Source organism: Pomacea canaliculata, linkage group LG11, assembly GCF_003073045.1.
Source record: "Pomacea canaliculata isolate SZHN2017 linkage group LG11, ASM307304v1, whole genome shotgun sequence".
Classification (NCBI taxonomy): domain Eukaryota; kingdom Metazoa; phylum Mollusca; class Gastropoda; order Architaenioglossa; family Ampullariidae; genus Pomacea; species Pomacea canaliculata.
The window spans coordinates 13,600,865-13,625,765 of record NC_037600.1 but is presented as its reverse complement, the minus strand read 5'-3'; the positions used below and the strand labels follow the sequence as shown (position 1 = coordinate 13,625,765).

Below are 24,901 nucleotides of genomic sequence, written 5' to 3'. Positions count from 1 at the left end.
TCACACCAATGTTAACTTTAATGTAAAAAGATAACAAGAAATAATAGGATGCTTATATGATACGCAAAAATATTTCACAGTAAAAACGTGAAAAATAAAAAAAGATGTACATGGATAAACTTCACTGGAGAAAAAGAAGTAACAATATAAAATACACCATCAGTAAGATTTTTGCTACATAAAAAAAAAGTAAAAATGCAATGTAACCACACCCTTCAGTTGTGTTCTTCCTAGGAAGTTCTTTTAGTTCTGTGTATAAGTGGAGTTAGCAAGTGCCTTTCCTTCTTCAAGTGACCAAAATTTAAAAAAAAATAGTCAAACTTTAAATGTTATTCAAAATACAAGTACATGTATATGAAAGTAAGAAAATATCTTCTACGCATGCATGTTTACGTCTCTTTCACTCACATATACGTTTGCACGAATGTACACAATGCTTTATCCATAATGCAAAAATAAGAGCATTAATATACATTTTATAAACTAGAAAAAGCACAACATTGAAAAGTTGAACATCAATTAAGATGAATATACTGAACTTTATAATATTGACATAAAAGATTCAAAGGGTTGATACACCTTTAGAGAAGAAGTGACTCCACAGATGTAACTATTAATTGCCCCCATTGGTTTCACGTGTAAGAGATTACAGAGATTAGGAAAGATGACTTGGTGATAAAAGTAGAATGAATGAGCAATACAACAATTCCTGGGTGGGGCTTTATTAGAAAGTGCTTCCATCTTGAGGTGATTTTCGGGCGCCTGGTAGTGTAGTGGTTAAAACGCTTGCAACAGGTGTTGCACATGATTTTAAGATGCTACCCATCATAAGACTAAATGATTGGCATAATGATTAAGACAAACTTTTTACAGAACATATTATAAAAAATATACATTAAAAATAGATGCAATGCCCTGTTTGCTGATGATTTGCAGTTTGCTTTGAGTGACCACAAGGGGTGCCCAGAAGCATAACAGTTAAGACACTTGCTTGAGGTTCATATGAAACAAAAGAATTCACCTTCTCCTCCACAAAAAACAAAGCAAACCACAAAACAAAGTCGACTTTGAAACAATAAATATACCTGGAAACCATTGCAAGGGAAGAAACTGCTTGCTACCTTAGAGTCAAAGTTATTTCCCATATGCTTTGTTACACCAGACTTTGAACATCATTGGATTTTTAATTTACAGCATGATATTCTGAAGCAAATTATAAGAACGGGGAAAAATTCTGTGAAAAATGAAATGAAAATTTGTATTCCATCGAATTATCTATTTCAATCAAGAATATGCACTGCTCACACAATCAGATTATAACAATTTCCCTGTGCCACAATAAAACCTGTTAGAATAAAATGGGAAAACCAGTCAATTTTAAATGTAAATGGGCAAAGTACATTTTCTATTTAGACTACTCTGTCCTCCTTTGAAAATCTAATACAGGAATGGCAGACAGGAAATGTTTCCCAATTCTGTATTTCACAATGCTGCATTTAATTCTTCTTCTCATCTTTTAAATGGTAGCAGTTATACCAGTCATACAGCTTGGGTGAACTGCCAGCAGGGCCAGTCTTGAGCCCATATAATATGGTCCCCCAGTGGACAGCCGGTCCACTCCTTCACCCAGCTTTTCTTTTGTTCGCCACGGTGTCAGTAGCCTTCAATGTACCCTTGGAGGGCCGTCTTCAGCAAGATATTATACCAGATGACATGATCGAACCAGCTGCATTTAATTACCTTTTGGCAAATCATATACAGCCTAACAATGTAATTGCATTTCCTTTGCAGGTCTCATTCCCTTGAAGTAAAACATCCAATATTCCATGGGTCTAGTGAAATAAATAAATCACAAAAGATACAATGTAACAGAATAACATGATTCTTCTTCTATAGCTTGTCCATGAATGCTGCTTATCTCTGTAAAAATGCCCACCTAAAAAATAAATACAATTTACACACTGAACCAACCCCCCCCTCCAAAAAAAAAATTAGTGAAATACTCTTTCCTACAAAGACTTGAAAGCAAGAATATTTTACTTCCAGCTGAAAATTACATTTATAGTTGGATGTTTTAATGCTGTACATCACTCAATTTGACCTTTGTGTCCTTTGAACTTAAACTCATCTTATCATTCCTCTCCTTTTTGCTCTTTTGTGCACAGCACCTGGCCTTCTGGAGTCTGGGCAATCTTGAGGTCTTGACTTTGTCTACTGATCTGTAGCATCCTGATCTTCAGCGGCTTTTAACTCGGCATCAGCTTCTTGTTCAGCAGGGAGGAGTGTTTCTGTTCCGCCCTCCACCTGGCTACCAGCTCTTAACCTACCTTCCCCTGCATTTTCTGCAGGTATGTTGGAAGCACCCTCCACGTGCACATTGTCTACCTCGTCCACATCTAGAGAGGATGAAATTGTAGTACAGAAGGGGTTAAAGGTTATATATATCTATTTTGCCAAATAATTAATAAAAAAAGATTCTGAAAAGCTCACAAAAACCAAATGCATCTCCAAGTTGAAAAACAAAAACAAAAATACAGAACAAAATAAAAACAGCTAAAATTTGTGATCTAGCAAAAACAAAACAAAAACAAACATCCATACTAAAAAAAAAATTAAAAGGCATCATTTCAAACAATGTCAAATGAAACAGAAATACAAGCCATCACCATAACAAAAACTGATTTCAGTGTTAACTTTACCAGCAAAGACTGTTGTCTAAGCAAAACTGAAAAAAGTACAGACACAAGTAGATTAAAAAATATCTAAGCTACATATTCAATAAAACTAGCATCTTCACAAGTCACTTTAATTTCAAACAAAAAATGAAATATTTCTATTCAAAAATTTTAAAAAAATAATAAAAAACAAAAAAATGTAGGCATGTACATAAAGAAATATGGAAAATTAAATTCACCTGTCGAAAAAGAAAACTGCATGTATTTTTTTTTAATCAAGACATGTTTTTAAAATGCTTGAAAACAGATCTTGTATTCGTCAGAATTATTGCAAACAGAAGAGTTATAAGCGCAAAGTGTAATTTTTGTGACATTTTAAAACTACGTATCTCATGCATGTTAACACTTAGGCAAAGTTGCATGCACACATACACACACACGCCCCCAATCCCTCCCTCCCTCCCATCAAACATTTAAAAGCAAAGCAGAAGTGATGTGAAGGTGTTAATCCAAATCTTAGTATGAAGTCTCATGGCACATAGGAGAAAATCCTGATGTAAAAAAACTGCCATGCAGAAATCTACAACAAATGTTTTTTGTTTTATACTAAAGTATTAGTTACTACTACTAATTTTTCAAAGGAAAATTTTTGTTCTTACTTTTGTTTCCTTGTACAAGTCAAAATTAAAAGTAACTGTGAAAACTGTATTTTATTATTTTAAGTATTCATATCAAACACCTAAAAGCAAAAAACATTGATGATAAGAAGAAAAAGAGAATAAATATAAGCAGAATTTCCAGTAATTTCAAAGATGTTGAATTCGTGGAAAATTTATGAGGATTAATCATTTGAGTTACATAACAAAATATTTTCATACTTAAAAAATATCTGTCAAATGTAACAAGCATACCTTGCCTTGAGAGACTAGGCTGGATGATCTACAAAATTATTGTTAAAGAGGTTGTATGGATCAGTATTTAAAAGAAGATATACTTCCAAATAATTCGATTTTTTTCAATGATGTCAGTGAGGTTTAAAGGAGTATTTGGTTTATTTCTATTTAAAATTTACCCATCTAAAACTAGCACCTAAAACAGCATTGCATACAAGATATGGAGAAATGGAAGACATATGTTTTAACAGGTGTCATTATATGTAACTGAATGCCAGCATTCAGCCAACAGGTTTTTAACATTTCAAACTAAACTCTTAAAGATAGGACAACTGAGAGAAAAATCTCTTCTGTCAACACTGAAATATAGGAGTGCTATATGGTATCTACAAATATATTCAAATTTAAATTGTTAACAAGTTGCAAAATTTTCCACGTTTTAATACTTAAAGGGAATACATAGGAAATATACTCTCATTGTGGAAACCAATACACTCTTGAAAGACTTATTTTGAACACTGAACTGTAACTTCCAAAATCATGTTTCATAAAGTATCAAGCTACTTAAATAGCCTCATCAAAAAATAGCTGCTCAACACGATGATGCGATCAGTATTCATAGATCCACACAGGCACAAGACAGTGTCAGACTAGTGCAGGTCAGAAAGCAACCTTCAACACAGTGTCACTTAAACGTCCATTACCAACATATCTTTAACAGTTTTTTTCTCCTCGCAACAACGAAGTCTGATCCTGGAAGCACTTGCTTTATTTGTTACAAAAAAATATGAGTTGAAAGGGATTCTTGATGTTATTTCTATACACAGTTCTAAGTAATAAACTACAACTAAATAGCATCATGCATGGCCAGACTACAGAAGAAACAACAATGTGCATTAATAATAATAAAAAAGCAGCAGGGAAAGAAGAGGTTGGTGGTCCCACTGTGCATGTGACGACATGTAGACTTCAGGATTCGACGTTACCTTTCCGCAAAATGGTCTTCAGACCAGAGCTCATCTGATATGGCTTCTCAGGTGAACCATCATTGCGCTCCAGATCTTCCACTGCAGCAGTTAAAAAGTTTCAATTATAAAAACTCCTCATATGAGTTTTCACTTTGAAATAAAAATCACATTTCAAAATCAAACAGCTTGAAATAAACAAAATTAACAACTTCCCATATGACAGTAAGGCGAAAGACACATATCAGCAGCGACAGATAGAAACTGAAGCCAATCTTAATTTTACTTTTTTTCTCTTCCAATTTCTTAATTCACAAAATAAGCAATTAAGGTTAATAACCAATCATAATACTTACAGAAACAAAGAAAGAGTGTATCAACTGCCATGTCATAGACATTGAAAAAACAACTTGTCACCAGATATGTGCCTAGGACCAGAATCTGCAAACATGAAACAAAAATTACTCAGTTTACTCAATGATTAGTTATGAACAAGTACAATGATCTGTATTGTCCACCTGTACGTATACATGTGTGTTCATGAAGATTTGCATATAAAACGAACATTCAGTTAAACTATTCTATCTGAGGTTTCTGATTTCAAGTGACAAATGGACAAATGGCAACCATAGTTTACCACTATGGATAAATGTGCACAAATGATAAAAACAGCTCTAAATGATGCAAAGACAATTCAATGAAAATGTTATGATACGGTGTCGGAGGTCTAATCATGTAGGTTGGAGGTCTCACTGCCTAAGACACTGGGTAATAATCCAAACAAAGGAAACACTTAACAACTCACAATGACAGGCAGAAGCCGAAAATGCAGGTCTGGTATAAAGTTCTCCAGGAATGGAATACGGTTTTCAAACCAGTAGTATGCTCCTATGGCTGTTCAGAAAACCAAAATCATTAAAATCTGTACTGTCCCAGTTGTTTAAAGTAAATTTTACAAAATTAAAAATAAAAAAAAACTAAATGTGGCTTAAGGTTTAAAAAAAGTTTATGTTGTGGAAATAAAGAACATAGAGTTATTTACCTCTAACAATCATATCAAAATACATGAGAGATCCAAAGGCACATGAAAGAAAACAAACAGATTATGCAGAACAACTGAAAACCAACAAGAATAGTTCTGCTTTCGCTCCCCTGCCACAGAAAAGTTTAAGGCTTACCTACTCCACCAGTAACCATCAACTTGCTGATAAACATGATGAAATCAGACACTTTATCCAGCACATATGTTCTGAAAGCATAAAACAATAAGAAACCATAATGATCATAAACTTGTATCTACTAGACAACTTTATTATGTTAATATATAGTATACTATACATTGACAAATTTTCTTGTGGAGAAGATGTATGTGCTCGGTCTATGTGTGAAGCATAAACATAAGCACAGCGACAGCAACACAATTCACAGCTCTTATTCCAATCTGAGAACAACCATCTTGTTTTACTGAGTTCTTTTTGTTGACTGGGTTTTTATATTCAGTTTTGATGCCAGACTTCTGGATCTACCTGTTCTAAAAAGATGGTGCAATTTTACTTCAATCAATAAATTATTAAAAACATACATACATTTAAAGAATAATTTGTGCACAAGAAGAATGTTCTTACATGATTTATCTCACTTATATCCAATGAACAAAATATTGCAGTGCCTTGGAGAAAAATGTCTTAACATATAAAAAAACTTCAATCTAAGAATATTCTAACAGAGCACTTTACCATTTAAAGTATTGGTTCTGAGTTGGTCATTTTGACAGACATGGACAACCATATATCTCCATGTTTTTATCACTGCTTGGACATGCATTAAAACTTGAATTGGGTGTTTTGAGTTGTGCATTCTATAATTACTCTGTCTGCTAATTTCATGTCTTTCAAATAGTTTAACACACAGCTGTTGACTCTGCCTGACCACAACTGCCCATCTTGTTATCCTATTGATATAGTGTTGCTGTGCCATGCTTGAGTGAAGCTTTCTCTTTTGCTACCTTGTATTTCAGTTGCTATGTCTCTGTATAATTAACTGTTGATAAGTTTTATGTTTATATTTTTTTAATCTGTATTTCAATGTTAGTAATTTTGTAAAGTGCAATGTTATTAAATTAGTTTGAGCCTTATTATAACAAGCTGTAAGGACACTGCCCATTTTTAAATCTTTTAGTAGGACACAATATTTTATACTGTAACTCACCTCAAAACATTCCGCATGATCAGCATAAATGCATCTTTTGTGGCTGTACAAAAGCTGCGACCATAAATGGCAATCTGCAAAAAGACATTATAAAGTTACTGTGAATCTCTGATCTTGTGAAAGTATCTAAGTAGCAACATTCTGTGGAAGCTGACTTGCACAGTACTACCTGCATGCGAGTAAACTTACCATTCATACCATGCATGACTGAAAAATGCTGGTCTTGATGTTTCAACATGCTACAAGAATTCCTCCATCACAGTAAATACCCATCATCTGCTAGTTTGATTAGCAAAAAAGTATCTTTGTTTATAATCAGTGTGCTGAACTAGTCAATCTTAAGATTTAAGATTTTTTTAGACAACAAAAAAGCTTACTAAATATAAAAGAATTATTTATACCAGAATGTATCTATTATCCATAAACATGTATACATGGGTTGCCATCAGGATGTCAAGTCATCTAATTGTCATTGTGTAAAGTTTAGTGTAAAATTATTTACCATGATATATGCATTCTTGTTGATAAACTTGAGTATTTTTTCGAGACACCAAAAGCAGCACTTCAAGCATCTGAAAAAAAAACCAAACCCATACATATTTTCATACACAGAGAAGATGTGTGAATGGCATATACAACCACATCCAGGCATGCATAACTCCAGTAAGATAAAAATTATGGTAAAGCTCACTATCAAGACATCGTTATTTAAAAGTATAAAACAGATGAATTACCCACTCATTATTCATTATCATTTCAGGCTGGTCTCCCCAGCTTTACTTTTAAATGGAAACAGATGTCAAAAATGTTTTATAATTGTTGCCTTCCCTGCAAAGCCTTTACTATTAGAACCAAACAGTATGTACATATATCTGGTTAATAATAATGATAGCATTTATTTAATGCACCATCCCAAGGTTCTATGTGCTTTATAAAAAATAATATACAATAAATATTATATATAATAATATATATTTTGTGAGAAAAATCTACTTTCTTATATTTCTTCTTGCATGCATGCACATAGATATAAATATCAACAATAGCAAAAAGAACACGTGTCTTCTGGTGTAAAAAAGAGTAATCAAGTTGTTTGTTTGGCAAAATGTCAACATTTTTCATAGTCCAAGATTTAATAAATATTAATTTCCCATTACAAGTACAGTACATAAAGAGGGCTAATCTGATAAGCACACCTTGAGTTGTGAAAGTTTTTAAAATTAACCCCCAACCCCAACAAAAAAAAAAAAAACCCCAAAAAAAAAAACCAGACAGCAAAAACAACATGAAACTACTCTGATTTAGAAAGGCACAAGACAGATTATTATAATGTGAGAAAAAAAAGTTCTCTGACTTACTTCAGAATAAATTTGGCAACACTGTTCTCAGAGCTCTTCAGTTTTCTGTCCATGTACTCTAGAATAGAACGAATCAGCTGAATCGAGGCAATGATCAGTGAGCCAAAAGCCAGCGACCCGAGGTGGTATCTGAGGAAATTAAAAAAACATCAATAAAGCATGCATAAAAAGATCTGGATGAATATCACAAAATCAATTTTTCAACCATCAGGCTTTTTTTTTGTTTGTTTTGCTAACACTATGCTTGAAAAAGAACCAGACCATGCATCGACATGAACTGATATGCACTGCACATGAGGTATGTATGAAAACGTAATTGTGTGTCTTTACATCATTTAGAGCTGTTTTTATCATTTATGCACGTTTATCCACAGTGGTAAAATAGAATCAAGAACCTGGGCACTGTATATGGTATAAACAATGAATACAGAAGTCCTTGCTTATGAAAATTATTGACATCAATACATGGTGCATATGCCCTTAGTCATACCTCAGACACCTGCAAAAGGAAGACAAAAGTGGGTGGGGTGGCATTTCTTTTCGTGACCAGTAGAAAGTAGCAAAAGCCCCAGCCAGTGTCATCTGACCAAAGGCCACGACAAAGTTCATGAGCCAGAAGAACATAAACAGCATATACAGCTGCATTGGGATTGTGTACCTGCAACGTACCACAATGTCTTCATTATTCAACTGTCATGTCATTCTAAGGCACTTAACTGTTATCTTATTCCCCACATACAATTTATTCGGATTTTGAATGCAACAGTTCATTCTGTGCATGCTAATCAAGTTCACGAACAATATAAATAGTAGAAATTGTACAATAAAGGTGGGGGGAGGGAGTGAAAGCTACAAATGATATGAAGCAATATCCAGCAAAATTTGTGACCTAAATATTTCTGGATATTTCATCTTTCAGAACAGCATGCCCAAGACAAGAGCTGAACCCATGACAACCAACCCTTCACTGTATTGGATCAGGAGCTAACTTATGTGCCACCGGAAAGCCAATGGAGTAGTTTGGAAATTGTTGAGATGATAAAGAGGACAGAAAAAAAATTAAAGTAATCAAATCATGACAAAACAAAGGCACAGATGAGAATGTGCGAAAGATACAAATGGATTGGGCTAATACTGTGTATTGTAAAATATACAGTTTTACAGATGTTAGAAATAAACTAGTCTAGAGACACATCGGACACCACCAGAAAACCAAGAATCCTGAAACATTTGTTAAGTCCTCTCTGAGAACAGCAAACTCTCTGCAGCTGATGCATACCTGCTCACCCTCACACACAGACTATTTCTACAACTCCGCTACCCCTAACCCCACTGTAAAATCACCTTCAAAACAGAGAGTGAGAATAGCAAACGGTGCAGTGATGCATACATGCACATCCCACTCTCAAAACCATCGTCTGCAGCAAAGTTTAGGGTGATAAAAAACGCTTACTGTGTTCCTCCATACTTGACAAACTCACAAAAGTCTCCAAGTGTGGAATCATTCTGTGAAAGCAAAAACAAAACCATTAAAGAATTTCAAATATCTGGATAGTCTATATAGTACAGTAGACTTAAATAAGAAATTAGTGGTAATGTTACCTAGGATAAGAAAAAGTCGGTGACGGGAGAGGAGTAAACAAATGATGCTTTGAGATGCACAGTGCTTGAGAGCTTCAAGACCTTGACAGCAAGAGGCTACAAATGTTTAAAGATGCTTCTGGTAACTGCCAGCTTGGAAGCTGTAGCAACCACTGGCTGCAATAAAGATCATCTGGTGCTGGTGAACAAGGTCACCTTGGATGCACATTCTGACTCAGGAATACCATAAAATAAAATAAAAAACCACTTACAGGATTGCATGGGATTCGGTTCAGGAGAGCATCAACATTTTGCTGTTAATCACGTCTTTAATATTGCTGCAATGAAGAAGCTTTATTTTCAATTGATACAAAGTATATATTAAGCTTCTGTTAAAATCATGTATGAATTATTAAAGATAAAGCCAAAGTTATAAAGAAATTGATATATGATACATACTTATCAATCATTTAAAATATTAAAGAACTTTAGTGTGTATTTTCAATTAGTATTGTTCCTAAAACTGAACAATCTTCATTTTCTACTGATGATAAACCAAAATCTTACTCACGAGTAATTCCCCTTGTAGTATTCTTTTTGACCCATTGATCCTATGTATCTATTTCAGTCAAGGACAGGTTTCAAGATGAGGTAACCCACATACTTATATCTGACCCTTAATACTAGTGCTAGTGATATATCAAACAATTTAGCTGTAAGAGATTCAACCAAAAAAAGAAAAAAATTGATAAATTAGACATGGTCTGTACAGCAAGGACAAAAATAAAATACTGAAAAAGGCAAACTAATCCTGCCTTTTTCCAGGATAAACTTCATTCATCCAACTCACACACTGATACCACAAGCATATTTCAGAACTTTTAAGAGCCATCCATGCATACTTCTTTTGTCCAAAAATACAAAAATATTCAAGTGCAATTCTTAACATCACTATGGATTATCAAAGAAAATAGCCGTATCTAAAAAAGCTAGTTATAGTGGTTGTCGTCGATGATTCTTCTAGCAGGAGTCTTTCATGTCTGCTGCTTTCAAAATGACAAGGCCCAGTATACCGAAAACAAATGTCTCAGGCAGAATCAATGTCTCTTTATGGTCTGTCTATAGCCAGACATTGGGTCTTATGGCGTTAATGAATGTGTGTCTTCTACAGAACATGTATCTTGATGGATTAACAGACACTGTCATGGTTTCGTTGAAAGTGCCTCGATGGATTAGAAGACATATTTTCGTGGTTTTATTTGTCACAACCAATGCATAATAAAGCACGTTGTAGGTGTTTTGCTTTTTTTGTGTTGTTTTAATTTAGATTGTTCCTCACTTCTATTTTTCATTTTATTTTGTTTTGTCTACCTGTAAATTTGTTAATAGTTATTTTTTACGGGACAAACAGACATGCACAGTGCTATCGAAGGAAGAGCAAGTCATTTAAAATGGCCATGAACTGTGACCTTAAGCCCATGTGCAGACCATGAGGAGACATTGGTTCTACCTGAGACACTGTACAATGGCATATATACCCATATTTGAAAGTTTCCCTTCATTGCTGCAAAGTTTACATTTATATTTGGTTTTGTTGTTCTTCACTTCTTGAAATCAAAATTTATTAAAGAAAGCCTGCTTTGTCAACATTGTAAGAGGATGATGATGCCAGTGCAAATGGCACGTGAAATCAGCAGGGGAAGTTATTCTGCAACCATGGGTCAATTTAAAAATGAACAAGAACATTCAATCAAAAAAAAAAAAAAAAAATTTCAAAAGATATCCAGCAAATATTTTCCCTTGACTTACCCTGGTTTTAAACGAATTTCTTCAAATACTGACTTTTCCAGGAAATGGAAATCATTTTTCAAAATATACTGATCATTTAAAAAGTTTTTCCTGACCCCTATGAACCATGATATTACATTAGGAAGAAACCAGTTCGAGATGGCAGGAAGCCAAAGCAAGTTGAAAAAAAATGAATGAGAAATACAGAGAGAGTAAAAAAACCACTAACTATAATGCATTAAGTTAATTTTATCATTAACAATTACTCCCACACCCCTTAAACTACCCCACAACAAAAAACAACAACAGTACACTATAACAATTTTTCTCTGTGCAAAAATGATCCCGATGAACAAGGCGATTGTGACAAAGGATACATAGCACTGGTGACCCAATAAGCCATCACACCCAATTGAAGCAGAAAAGGAAAAAATGGCCAGACAAGAACCATCATCATTGAACTAATGGCCCTGAAACAAATTCCCATCCAAAACATATTTGACATGCACTTAACATTTCAATCCTGAATAAGATATCATTCAAGCCTGCAAGTCTATTTTCTTGTTTACCAAACAACATGATACATGAATAATTGTGCAAATCATTTAAAGCAAAAGACTGATAGTGCACAAAACTATCCATTTAAATATGTCCTATATCAAGATTTGACCTCCCTGTAAAACATTTCATCAAAGAGTTGGATAAAATTCTTGATGGTGGAAAAATTGCAACAAAGCTGAAACACAGCGACATGGAGAAATGAAAAGTTTGATCCTAGTCAGACTGGAATCTGCTTAAACATTACCTGCTTCCCTCTTTGATGAGCTCAATAGCAATGCAAATTCGTCTGGCAAGAACGATGACAATGAGAAGAAAGATGGCAAGAAGTGTGGCAGAAGTACATCCTGAAACAAACAGCAATGAGAATGCCTCTTATTTTTAAAAACATAAGGACATAACAACATCCTTCATGTCTGTGAAAATAATTTAGTGTAACTCACATCTTTTTGTATTTTGCAGACCCAATTCTCACCATATACAATTTTTCAAGTGAAAGATTGGACAACATACCAAAACAGCAAGTTTGCACTGATGCTATATTTTTATACAACAGAAACTGCCAATGATGTACCCAAAGGAAATAATTTTGCCTATATTAACATTTCAAGAAAACCCCAAAATCATCCATCTGCAAACTTGAAATCTATGCTTATTCTAAGCTTCAACATAATATACATTGGAGAATCCTATATAATATTCTGCAAAAACAATAAAAACTATAAATTGAGATTTTAGCAGATGAAGCTTACCGAATGCAAGCCAGGTTTCCTTGAGGGTCAGGTAGTGCTCAAAGTTAAGTACAAAGGCCTGAGAAAGCCCAAACTCACTGGTCAAATTTTTACCTTTTAAGTCATAATATCGTCTATAGCTGTAGTAAGAACCTGAAAACATAGAAGATAATCTAATTTATTAACTTCAAATATTAAATTATCATTTTTTAAACTCTGATGTTTTTGTCTGACGAGCTATGGGTAGCAAGGAATAAACTAAACTAAAACTAAAGGATAGTCTGACCCACAAAACCCTCTAAGAATACAAAAGCAATTAAAAAATACCCAACCCACCAAGTTATACACCCTTTCCAAAACCATTATGGCATAAAGCCAAAGAAAACATTGTTTTCCATCATTTATAAAGTAAATTATAAATTCAAACCTGGCAGAAGACTTCGACAATTACGAAGTACCTTAAACTATTTTCATGGGATCTGGGTTTTACAAGTCTCATAAACTGAAGAAGTTAAATGTTAAACATTCTATGCACTAAGCATGCCAAGATATCACTGCACAGGAAGCAACCAATGTCTGTTTGAAAGTCATTGTCTGAACAGAAAAATTCATGACTTACTAAAAGCAAAAAGTCCAGCAAACAGGATGAGAGTCAGCCACACAATAACTCCCACAAAATACCTCAGTAATACAATCCATAAGAAGGAGATAACTGTAGCAATTACGAGTCCCCTGTGACAAAAGAAAAATAAAAGTTTGATAGTCATTATCTTCTGTAACAGCAACATTATCATTCATGAAGAATCAAACACAAATCCATTTCTTTCAACCCCTTTAAGTCTAAGATGTTAAAGGTGATGTAGATTAAACAAGGATGTGAATGTTTGGATGTATATGACAATAAGAAATTTAATGCATTTATGCATGTGTCTGTATTAATAAGCAATACTTCACGAAGAACTAATAAATACATACCATTCCTGGGCCTAAAATTACAGCAAAAAAAAAATCTTCACAAGAGATGCTTCTCTTAATATCTATACCAGGAAAACTTGAATTTGAAAACCTGTATTACAAGGGTGTTGCAGCAAGTTAAATTGATCACATTTAGTTGAGAATGTCAATCTGAATATTTTAATATTACAGTGAATGAAGACATGTACATACACAATGATGTGAGGCCAGGATTCACAAAGGTCCTTAAAGACAAGCTCAGCATACCCTTTCAGCTTATAGAACTGAGCCAGGTATCTGTGAAAAGGAAACGAGCCATAGATTTGGTCAGAAAAATTCATGATCATAGAAAATTCGAAGTTGTACAGGCATAATCTCTGGAATGCTAAAGAAAGAAAGGCTAGAAAAAGATGTGACAGAGGTGTAATCATTCTTGCATCCATCCGTACAACAGTACACCATGTATGCACATGAACATAAATACACTCACACACAGATAGCATATTAACATCCTAGGCATGAACTCTAGAGTATTATTAGGCTCAGAATTTTGCCTAAAAGTCATTAACCACAAGCATCATTTAGCTAATTAACCCCAGATAAAGCATTAAACCTGAATATAACTTTGGGTGAAACATATTTTACGTAATCTTTCGAGACTGGGTAATGATTAGGGTTAACACCAAGTAGTTTGGAAAAAAGTGACAAAGAAGTGTGAGAACTGACTAGAGATAGCCCTATAATTTCTTCATACATTGTGCCATTTTCAAGCTTAGTCCCTGTGACAGTCTCCCCAAACACTGTTTGTATGCTGTTGTTATCAGCAGTCTTCAACTGTTCTTTCAGGTCAAGTATCTTATTAAATACAGCAGGTATGCATCGGTTGATCACTGCCCACAAAATATATACAAATATATAAAAAAGTATGAAAAACGCTAAGTCAAATCCTTACAAAATTACAGTAAAAATGCTTTTATAATTTAGAAATTTCCAACAACTATATATCAATACTTCACTATTATCATATACTACACAGAAAAGTGGCAATTTATTGGGTTCACATTTAATGGATCGTAAACATTGTAAGTGCACTGGGAAAATGAACTATTTCACAATAAGATTGTTTTATGCAAGGATTGCAAATACGCCCCCGACCAACAAAAAACATAACCATACCAGATTTCGATGCCACATAATAGGCTGCACACATTTCCTTCTTTACAAGATCTTCAATGGTCTCCTAAAAACAAATCAAAAGACCTATACTTGAAGTCATTTTGACAAATACAGTCTCCTGTAGAACGAAAGAATGATCTGGATGATATTACAGACATAATGACTTAAAAGTTAGCAAACCAGAAATAATGAAATAATGTTGAAATAGGATAAACGTGAATTAGAATAAGTCATAAATTATCCAATCAAGTGATTGCTTTGAAATGAACAAATGTGGCAACAATTTATTGAAATACAATCATGCGAAACTAAATGACAGAGATACATTCTGATTTGTAATTTTATCATTGTGCAAACAACTAACAGTCTATATGTATGTGATCTGTCATTCATGTCATTATCTTGTGCGGACATCACAGATTCTATATGATAAATATAATCTGTCAGGCATATCATTACATGGCGCACGACTGTAATCTTATGGGATCACTGTTATTAACTGTCAGTGACCTAAACATTGTTATCAATGCATGACTGAAGTTTAAATATAGCAGTCATAACAGCCAAACAAAAATGAAGCAAAAAATATGACACTACATACGGTGGAAACTTGAGGATCAACATCATATTTGCAGATGAGCTTTTCTCTTGCTTTCTGTCTTTGTCCTGCTCTTTCCAGGGTAACACTCTCCAAATATACAAAATTCTCTTGGGGACACTCTGACACACAGACCTGAGAATGCAGAAAATGTATCTGAGCCTCATTAAGGTGTTTGACTGACAATTGTGCCATACAGACAACAGGAAATTCTTGCATGGTCTCTCTCTCACATACACATTCATTTAAAAAAAAAGTCAAGCGCAGCACCTTTTCCCCATTCATTCTGATTACCTGAGGGGTTGGGCATCCAAGAACTACTCCTGGGCCCATTTTTGCACACTGTATCAAGTCAAAGAAGAACAAAAAGCTCTTGTTCCTAGAAAAAAAAGCAAATTACATATCATTTGTGCATGCATGTATGTGAGAGCGAAACAAAAATAAAAAATCCCAGTTCTAAATTGTTTAAAAGATCAAAAACATTATATTCACAACAAAAATAATTCCTATTGTAGTACTGCATAAAAACTGCTAAACATCAATGTTCTTTTTATCAAGTAAAAAAACAAATTTTTTTTGTTTTGCACTTTTCTTGCATGAGCTTCAGCTAACAGAGCTGTTAAAATCTCTTACTGATGCGCACAAAAATCAAGTGACAAAAGCCAGTAAGTAATCAGAACACATGTTCTGGACCTACTCACTGAAATTTCCCCTGTCCACAGAAGTTGCCGGCAGAGTCTGTAGCATAGACAAGACGATTTGGATCCCCACGAGCATAGCCTGGAAAATGGATAAATGCATGTTGTTAACCACATAAATGGAGTCTCTAATTAATCACTTTGTAAATGTGACATGCAAAGGCTCTGAGACAAGCACTAAGCTGACTCACCAATGATGGAGCATACTGCAGCTCCAAGGATACAGAGGATAAAGAGGATGCAGCACACAACATCAGTACAGGACCTGAAATATTTACATACGCTCACAGTCTGTAAACATCTTAGCATGAAACTAAAATGTGCTTTTAATATTGTGTTTTCTTTTTATTAAATTTTTTATCCTGTACTCGATCTGCAAGATTTAATGAGCTTTTCCTCTGTAAGCATTCACTCAATACAATGACATCTGACCTATTCAGAATACTTACTCTGTGTGTGTGTCCCTATTCTTTTTGTGACAAAGTATATTTCTTACAAAAATTCTCATATTTAAATTGCATCTGCCTCTTGTGTGCATCTAATTTGATGGCATACTGCAATTAGTATACAGTCTGCACATTATTCTTGGCACTTCACTGCTCACTTCCAACTTGATGAATGAATATTTTAAAATATATACAATATCCTGAATACATATCAAACACAATGAGCTAATTTATTTATTTCGCAAACTGTTTTACTGTAATAAATTATTCTCAAACATCAATGTTTACAATCAAATCACTGACTAGACCTCTATCCCTCCAAGAAAAAGAATAAGTCAGCGAAAAAAGCAATAAACATTTACAACTAGAAAGCTTTACAATAATGAAGATCTAGTATTCCTGGAGTGATCATTTAAAAATGTTTACTTTGTTTTGATGAAATTTTTTTTATTTGTGAGCTTTACGGATTTCAATCATTTGTTGGTGACATGCTTCACTATCTTACAGCAAATGTCAGGAAGTTTGCAGCTGCTTGCTTTCTATGTTGTCATGTCATGCCTGTTTGCTCAAGGAAATAAAACTAGCTGTTATAGTCTTTGGCAAGTTTAAAGCCTCTTTCTCTCTGTCATGTACATGCATGCATGAACAAACACACACACTCCCACATACAAACACACACACAAAATAATGAGGAGAAGAGAGATATGAGGCATATAGAATATCTGGTAGGTGGAGCAGGAGGGAGGAGGTGAAGAGGAAAATGAAAGAGGAAGAATGATTATATCTGCCCTGAAGTAGGTCTCTCAGCAGGGGGTGCCAGTGGGACTAAAGCTGTCAGTCTTCTGTGGCTGCACCCCCTGCACTTGACTTGTTTTGCTTTTTCTGCAGCATGTATTGTGTGCATGTAACTCTAGTAGAGAAGATTTGTTTATCTGTTGTAAATATAGACCTTATGTCATGCTCATTCTCATGGCAGAAAACATGCCAGAGCAAACCAAACATTAAAAACTAATGGGAGATTTGTACTCTTGGGTCCCTAAATTGCTTGCATAGCTATTCTCTAACAGATATCCAATGCTCTTCATTCTTTGATCTCTGCCTCCAAATGCAGAAAAAATGCATATGCACACATGCACATGCATATACAAGCACGTTTTAGCTCACTGTGAGAGACAGAAATGAATTTATCTCTACAAACAGGCGAAGATAGAAAGAAAATGGCAAATGTCCAACTATAATTTCGTCTTGCTTGTGCAAATGCACGTCTGAGTGTATGCACACAAAGTTCAAATTTGCATTAAGAAGATTTATAGAAATTCTGTTAAGCTCTCTTTAGCTGTACAGTTCACCCCATAAAACTTTCTTTATATCCATTTAGAAAGCTGTGTGATTGAGGAACTTGAACTCTGAATACTTCATGAATTTTACTTTCAATACTGTGCTGTCAAACTGCCCTCGTTAAATTCCACTCTTTTTTGTATTGCATTTGTACATATCTCAATTTCGCTTCAATGTGTAGATACACACAATAATTGCTGGTGGGGATGGGGGTGGGAGAGAGAGAAAGAGAAAACAGAAATTGGAGGGATGTTTTATTACATTATGCCTGAACTAAAGCTACACCACAGCCAAGTTGTAAACAGTCGTCATATGTAAAGAAAGAATAGCATTTCCAACATGAGATCTCAATCTATTGCACTTGTTCCTCATTGTATTGGTCGCAAGCTCTTAACCATGCACCAGATAAAAGAGGAAAAAGGAAGTGAGGGGTAAAACGAAGCACATCTATTAAATTAAAAATACAGTTGTCTCCGCTTAACCTGTAACTATGAGATACAACGATCATGTTTACTGCATAATGGTTGCAAGCAGCAATAGTACATCAAATGTTGCCATAACAACCGGATAAAGAGTGCTCCCACCAAAATATGACATGGGACTGACTTCTGTTGCAGGATACAAGAAATTGATATGATGCAGTTCCATTAGCTTAGCAGCTTTAATGCAGCTGCCGACTGTCATTATACGGTTCATTTATCTCATCACATTCTCCCACAACTGCATTTTGGTTTTTTTGGTCATTATTCTGCATACAACATGGAATGAGGGAGGACTTCTTACTTGTTTGTCATTCTATGAACCCCTGTGTTCTTCTAACTTCAACAAAGACCACCATTAATTTAGGGTTGTTCTTTGCTGTAAGCTAAAGATAAAAGATATTTGTGATTGTCATTCTGCTGAATTTTCTGATCTTCATTGTAAAGCAGCATGGCCTTCTCAGGCACCATACCATCAAATTTGCTGTATAGTTCGACACAATTTCAAGTTAATAATATACGTATCTACAATAAAAAAAATGTGTAGATTAACAAAACAGTAAATAAACCATTACTAAAGAATTTTATGAAGTATAAAGATGTGTGAGCCTGCATGTATGCAAGATTTCAAAGAGGCATAGGAGACTCCCCACCCATCCACACATCGAGAAAAAAAAAATGTTAGACAAAGGGGTAGAAATAAAAGATCACAACAAGACATGTTGAATCATTCATGAAATGATCTCTGACAGAAGTGGCAGCAAACAGTGACAAATTTGATAAGGAAACACATACACAAATAAGACAAAATTCTGTAGATCAATAAATTATTTTCATCAACTTAACAGTTTCAAACTTACCTTTCACTCACTGGACCTTTAAAACTGGGGTCATGTTCTTTTGGTGACCCTGCAACATAAAATATTGCTTTTATTAACAAAAAGTATTTATTTCAGATTATAACAATGGTTAAAATAATGGGGATGCAAGGAAATAACTGTGTTCAATACCCTTTAAATAATGCAAAGAAATAATCAAAACAATGACAAAACTTGAAGCCTAAAGGAAACGTAAACCAGCATGGAAAGAAGAAAGAATATAGAGATCATGACTGATGACACTCTGCACAATACAAAGCATTTTACTCAGAATGTAAATTAATGTCCTTTATAAAAACATGGCGTGTCTCATGAAAACAATTAATCATCACATAAGCTTTCCTGACATTAATATGTGCATGGAATTTCTTATGGTGTTATGCAAGATTTATATGTTTCCTTGCATACAGCCCAGAAACACAGTTTTTACAACAAAAAATGTTTGGTAACATTATTTCCTGTCTGATACACATAAATCTGATACAAAAGTGTAAATTGAAACCTTACAAATCTCTTGTGCACATGGGGTTCTCGTTATAAAATGCAATCTAAAGATCATAATCAAGACTAGGATCACAAAACTATTCCAAAATGAAGTCAAACGTTTACCACATCACTGTAGTTGAACTGTGTTTTCTGATAGCCAATCTGTTATATGGCCTAATCAGTCTATAGTTTTTGAACGCATACATCTTGCAAAGAATATTGTACCTGTGTCGTTTTTCTTTCCTTTTGCCATATTTCTCCTTGCCTATAGTCACTTGAGCATCATGAATCCACAGCTACAACTGCTTGAGGTAATCAGCTGGGCTAGTATCAACAGTGCGGTCCAGTGCTCCAATGGGAGTGAATAGGAACAAGAAGTATCAACAGAATAGTGTCACCGTGCAGTGCCTGCAAGTACAACAGAGCTTTTCCCTGCATCCGTGTGCAAAGTTGAGTAGCATCCTCTAAGGAAAGGGCACAACTATTTATATCAACACGTCAGCAACAGATTGTTCTCAAAGTCGACAACTTTAACAGCGCACTGGCAACATTTCAGGATGGACAGATCGGCCTTTCAGAAACTTCCAAACAATATATATCTTCTGCTATTATCAAATGCCGCCGACCGCCAACACACAAATAAGCGTATTATAGTCGAAAGGATGCGTGTGGCGTAGCTGAGGGCTGCTGAGTGACTGGTGTGGGAACAATGCCAAGCCCTCGGGTTGACAAATCCCTCGGTTGACGACTGCTGTGCCTCGAGTCTTGTAAGCAGGGACACGCACGCAGGCAGATGTCCCCCCAATACACACACAATCTTCAGCCTGCATCCGAAACTAAAAGGATAAATCTTTAGTCCGCGTGTAAATGTGTGTGTATGCGTGTTTGAACTTTCACGGCTCGGTGTTTTGTAAAGTTTATATCATGCAGGATGAAGGCCCAGTGACAAGAACTTCTTGAAGTCGTGTAAGTCAGTATGTTTACAGTTTTCCTTCCTTTGTTATGCACTGCGCGTTCAAACTGATGGAGAGCGAGATACGCACGCGTGACAGAGATGTGGACATAACATTAATTATGTATATACGCACGTTAAGTGCAGACTTTTTTTCATCTTGACACTTCACAGCTAACAGGACTTCGGTTTCAGTGTAAATGTCACGACTGTAGATTCTCTGTAGTGAATGGGGTGAGTGATGGTGGCATACTGATTCCCAGATACATGTGCAGCAAAATACCATACCTGCTGATAATTGTCACTGCCATTGACAATAGTAATTTCCGACATGCAAGAAAAATCACCGAATGTAACGTTTGTTTAAATCAGTAGATCTTACAAAAAAAAAAAAAAAAAGAAGAAATTTTTGTGATATTGTAAATACACCTTAAAAGTGTGTTTATTTTTACTTGTCAGCTTGTATTTTATACATATGCACCCCAACCCCCCACTCAAATAAAGCACATAAACCTTTGTAATGCAGAACACATAATTATAAACAAAACTAATCAGTTTAATCAAAGCTTGGGTAAGGAAGCTGACAAAAAATTCTGATGTGCTTGATATGAATATCAGAAATTGTTTTATTCAAAACAGGCCACGTGACTGTAGATGTTGATCTGTATGCATAGCCCATTACTGCTCCACAGCATGAAGAAGGAATGTTTCTCCTGGAAAGCCAGGAGTTGTTGTGGTCTTCTGCCCTCAGTCACCTCTGCAGCAGCTCAACATGTTAAGATGGCCCTGGTAAACATTGAGGGCGCTCTGTGTGTGTATGTGGTGCACTGCGTAACTTCTATCGTGTCATGGTCTGCTCTAGTTTCTGACAAGAAAAAACACTTTTAAGGTGAATGGGCACACTGGGAAATGAAACTTAATTTAAAAAAAATACTCATATGTAGTAGTTTTAGGAAAAAAAATTACACATTTCTATATTCTACAAAAAATTTATCTTGAATGGGAAATGATTTCTTTCAACAAGTAGAAAAAAGTAGCATTGTGGTTAATGTGCTCAGGAAGTTTGTGGATTAGTGCTCGCTGACAGCTTGATAACTGGAAAACTCGTTCTGCACGCTTGGTAGTTATAGGTACCTGTTTGTCAAGGTAGAGAAGAAGGGTGGGACTGGCTCTTGCATGTTACTCCCTTTGATCATAGTGAACCAGTTTAATGCCCTTACAGCCACTATGCTAGTTGCCTTTAACTACATCCTGGCTGTTCTGAATGATAGAATAACTTGTCATTTTGTTTTAAAGGTTATGTACGGAATATGGAAGCATCTGTGTGTACGTGTATGTACTATTTGACAAAGAAGTGCATATGTTCATGTATGAAGTGCATTGTTCCTAGGAAAGACTTTCAATTAATCATAGGGACAGATGAGACTATGGGATGGTAGTTCACATGTTTGGCAATCAAATGTATTATCACTGGCCAATTGAACTCATCCACTGGCTGGTTGGAGACTGTAGGAAAGTAGTTCAAGCAGAATTAAGGAAGTAGAGAAGTAAGAAAGAAGGAAGGATGTAGGCAGCAGAAAAGTAGATGTAAGCATGTTTGAAAAAAGTAAGTCACTGCACATAGCACCACACAAATAAAGCAGAGTGGGCTGTGTGTGTGTGTATGTCAGTATTTGTAACCTATGCAAAGCCATGCCATTCATCTGGCTGGAATTTTGTTTCACTTATGGCTCATGTCTGTTGCCCAGGAGCATGTTTGTTTTCTTGATTTTAATATGTTTCCAGTGGTTATAGGTAAAACAACTGTACACCAAACTGCAACATTCTACTTCTCAGAACAAAAATGGGTGACATTGTAATTTGAAATGGTATTGAAAACAGAGAGAGAAGAGAAGCAAAGGAGGGACCAGCAAGCAAGAGAAGGACGGGAAATGAGTAAGCAAAAGAGCTGCATGATGGGTGGCACCACAGCAATTTTGATCTCCCCCTTCACTCTAAACCATTGTAGGACTGTTGCTAAACATGAACTTTCAATCTGTCAAGTTAGGGATGGGGTGTTAAGAATACAATTGATTCAATATTTCACTACACTGATATCCTGCACTAATAAGCTTGACTCAAAAGGGGCAGATTGAAAGTTGACAAACTCACAGCTGGAATTGTTCGCTGGACAATTTACCTAGGCAATGCCAAAAATTACCCAGATAGCACTGAATTTGTTTTGCTAAATTCAGGCAAACATTATGCTATGCCTGTATGGAAAAGTAATATCCACTTGACATTGTTTATATCCCGAGCATTCCAGCTTTTCAACAATAGATAAAATGCGACTATTGTGTGACTCAACAATGGTTCTAGACGTAGGAATTGCATTTTGTTTGTTTTGTTTGGCAATGATACCCCACTTCCTTGTCTTGTATTTAACACTTATTTCTTTCCTTTTTTTTTTGTGTGCACTTTCCAAATTACAATTGCCGACTGGGATTGATAAAATTGGTCATTTCATTCATTTCCTATCTATGATAACAAATTAGCGAAGAAAGTTGAAGGATTTGACCATCTCGGATCAGGATGCATATGCTTGTATGATCTCATTGATTTAACATGCACATCTTCTGTTTCGGCTTCTTGTCATGACAATAAACAGCAAGGATAAGTTTCAAACAAAAACAAGTTCCAAACAAACTTTAAAATAAGACTTTTACTTTTTAATGTGTTAAATTTACTGACAGGGTTATATGACACTCAACATGTAGTCAAGTAAAGATTCAAAGGGTTGAACGTTCTGCATTCCAGTGCTGTATGCAGTGTGTATTGAACTGTGAATGTGTGCAGTTTTGTAACATCCATCTCATCTGTCACTAAAACAGGTCATGCATTCCTTCCCACCAAACGGAGCCATAAACTGTTGATCACTGGGGTGTGCTGGTGCATGACTCCACCGTTAATCTGAAAACCCACTTCCCGTTCCCCTCCAACACTCTGACATATATAACTACTGAGTCCAATCACAAGGGGAAAAAAGACAATTATCACACAAACTGAAGGCAAACCTAAACTTCTGGATCAGCGAAAAACTTAAACATTTATAATAAGGCACCAATATCCTCAAAATGTGGTCTCGCTGGAATCAAGCGTCCAATTCCAACTCTGCCAAACTGAACTGCGTGACCTCTTGGCTGTTGGAAACCGAGTGCATGTTTGCCTCAAATTTTGTCAAAGTGAAAGCGATGTTAAATGTCATGAGTGCAGCATGCAAATTTAATAGAAAAATCACAACCTGCAAATAACAACAGGGGCAAGAAGGCAGACGACACACCCAGATCGGAGGAAGAACCATCACCCAACCTGCAACTGCGAAAAGGAAATGCCTCCAAAACAGTGGTAGCAGTAATAACTTACCGTACTCGCTTTTTGTCGCGTGCGTTTCAAGTGCCATTTCTTCAACATTTTCTTCATCTTTTTTCTTGCCCATGGCGGCTTGTTGCAAATATGGTGGTAATGGTTCACGAACACCTTTGAAGTTTAGTCGCGTTGATCATCGATAAAAATTCTGTTTCCTCGGTGAGATCGACCCGCGTTCAGTAACGCTAGCTGCCCGCGAGCACAGACCCGCGGGACAAAGCTGTCTGCACGCAAGTGCGATGTTCGCGGAACACGTTCGTTGACGTCAACGATAACTGATGACAGCAATAAGAAAATACGTACCCTAATCTTTCACAAATTATTTATTTGCATGCAGCATGCGCTGATATAACCTGGTTTTTGCAAAAGCGAGTAAAAAAAGAGGCAAACGTTTTAGTTGTGATGTGCAGAGAACAAAAAGGAAAGACAACTCGCATGCACGTTTAATGGTGGCCTCACTCGGATGTGAATGACGTCCCTTGGTTTCGTTGGCTGCAGGAGCTGTCGGATTCCCTTTCTCCTTCAGCAACATTCTCCTTGTGTGTGTGGACAGTGTGGCAGTCAGGATTGGTAGCCCTAGGTTCAGATCTCGTCTCAAGCACGTTGTTCTTTTCTACATGTGGAATCTGTTTACAGGGCTGGCTGCTTTGTCTTGATATATATATATAGCCTTTACTGTTGCTGGCCCAGGGTAAACACCCACCCATCAAGACACACCTCTAAATCCTTCGGTC

At 35.6% G+C, this 24,901-nt stretch overlaps 1 protein-coding gene across 1 annotated transcript; it reads right to left on the bottom strand.

Annotated features, from left to right (window-relative positions):
- LOC112574646 (choline transporter-like protein 5-B) lies at positions 1–24,591 on the bottom strand. The gene is made up of 21 exons (XM_025255835.1): positions 24,165–24,591; positions 19,307–19,355; positions 16,375–16,448; positions 16,187–16,265; positions 15,780–15,864; positions 15,489–15,620; positions 14,888–14,951; positions 14,466–14,601; positions 13,925–14,008; positions 13,377–13,489; positions 12,779–12,910; positions 12,274–12,373; positions 8,590–8,757; positions 8,100–8,228; positions 7,244–7,313; positions 6,742–6,815; positions 5,712–5,782; positions 5,339–5,427; positions 4,890–4,974; positions 4,555–4,635; positions 1–2,396 (listed from the first exon to the last, which is right to left on the bottom strand). Exons 1-21 carry the CDS (start codon positions 24,235–24,237, stop codon positions 2,212–2,214), a joined length of 2,073 nt encoding a protein of 690 aa, XP_025111620.1. The 5' UTR covers positions 24,238–24,591; the 3' UTR covers positions 1–2,211.
- Positions 24,592–24,901: the final 310 nt, after the last annotated feature.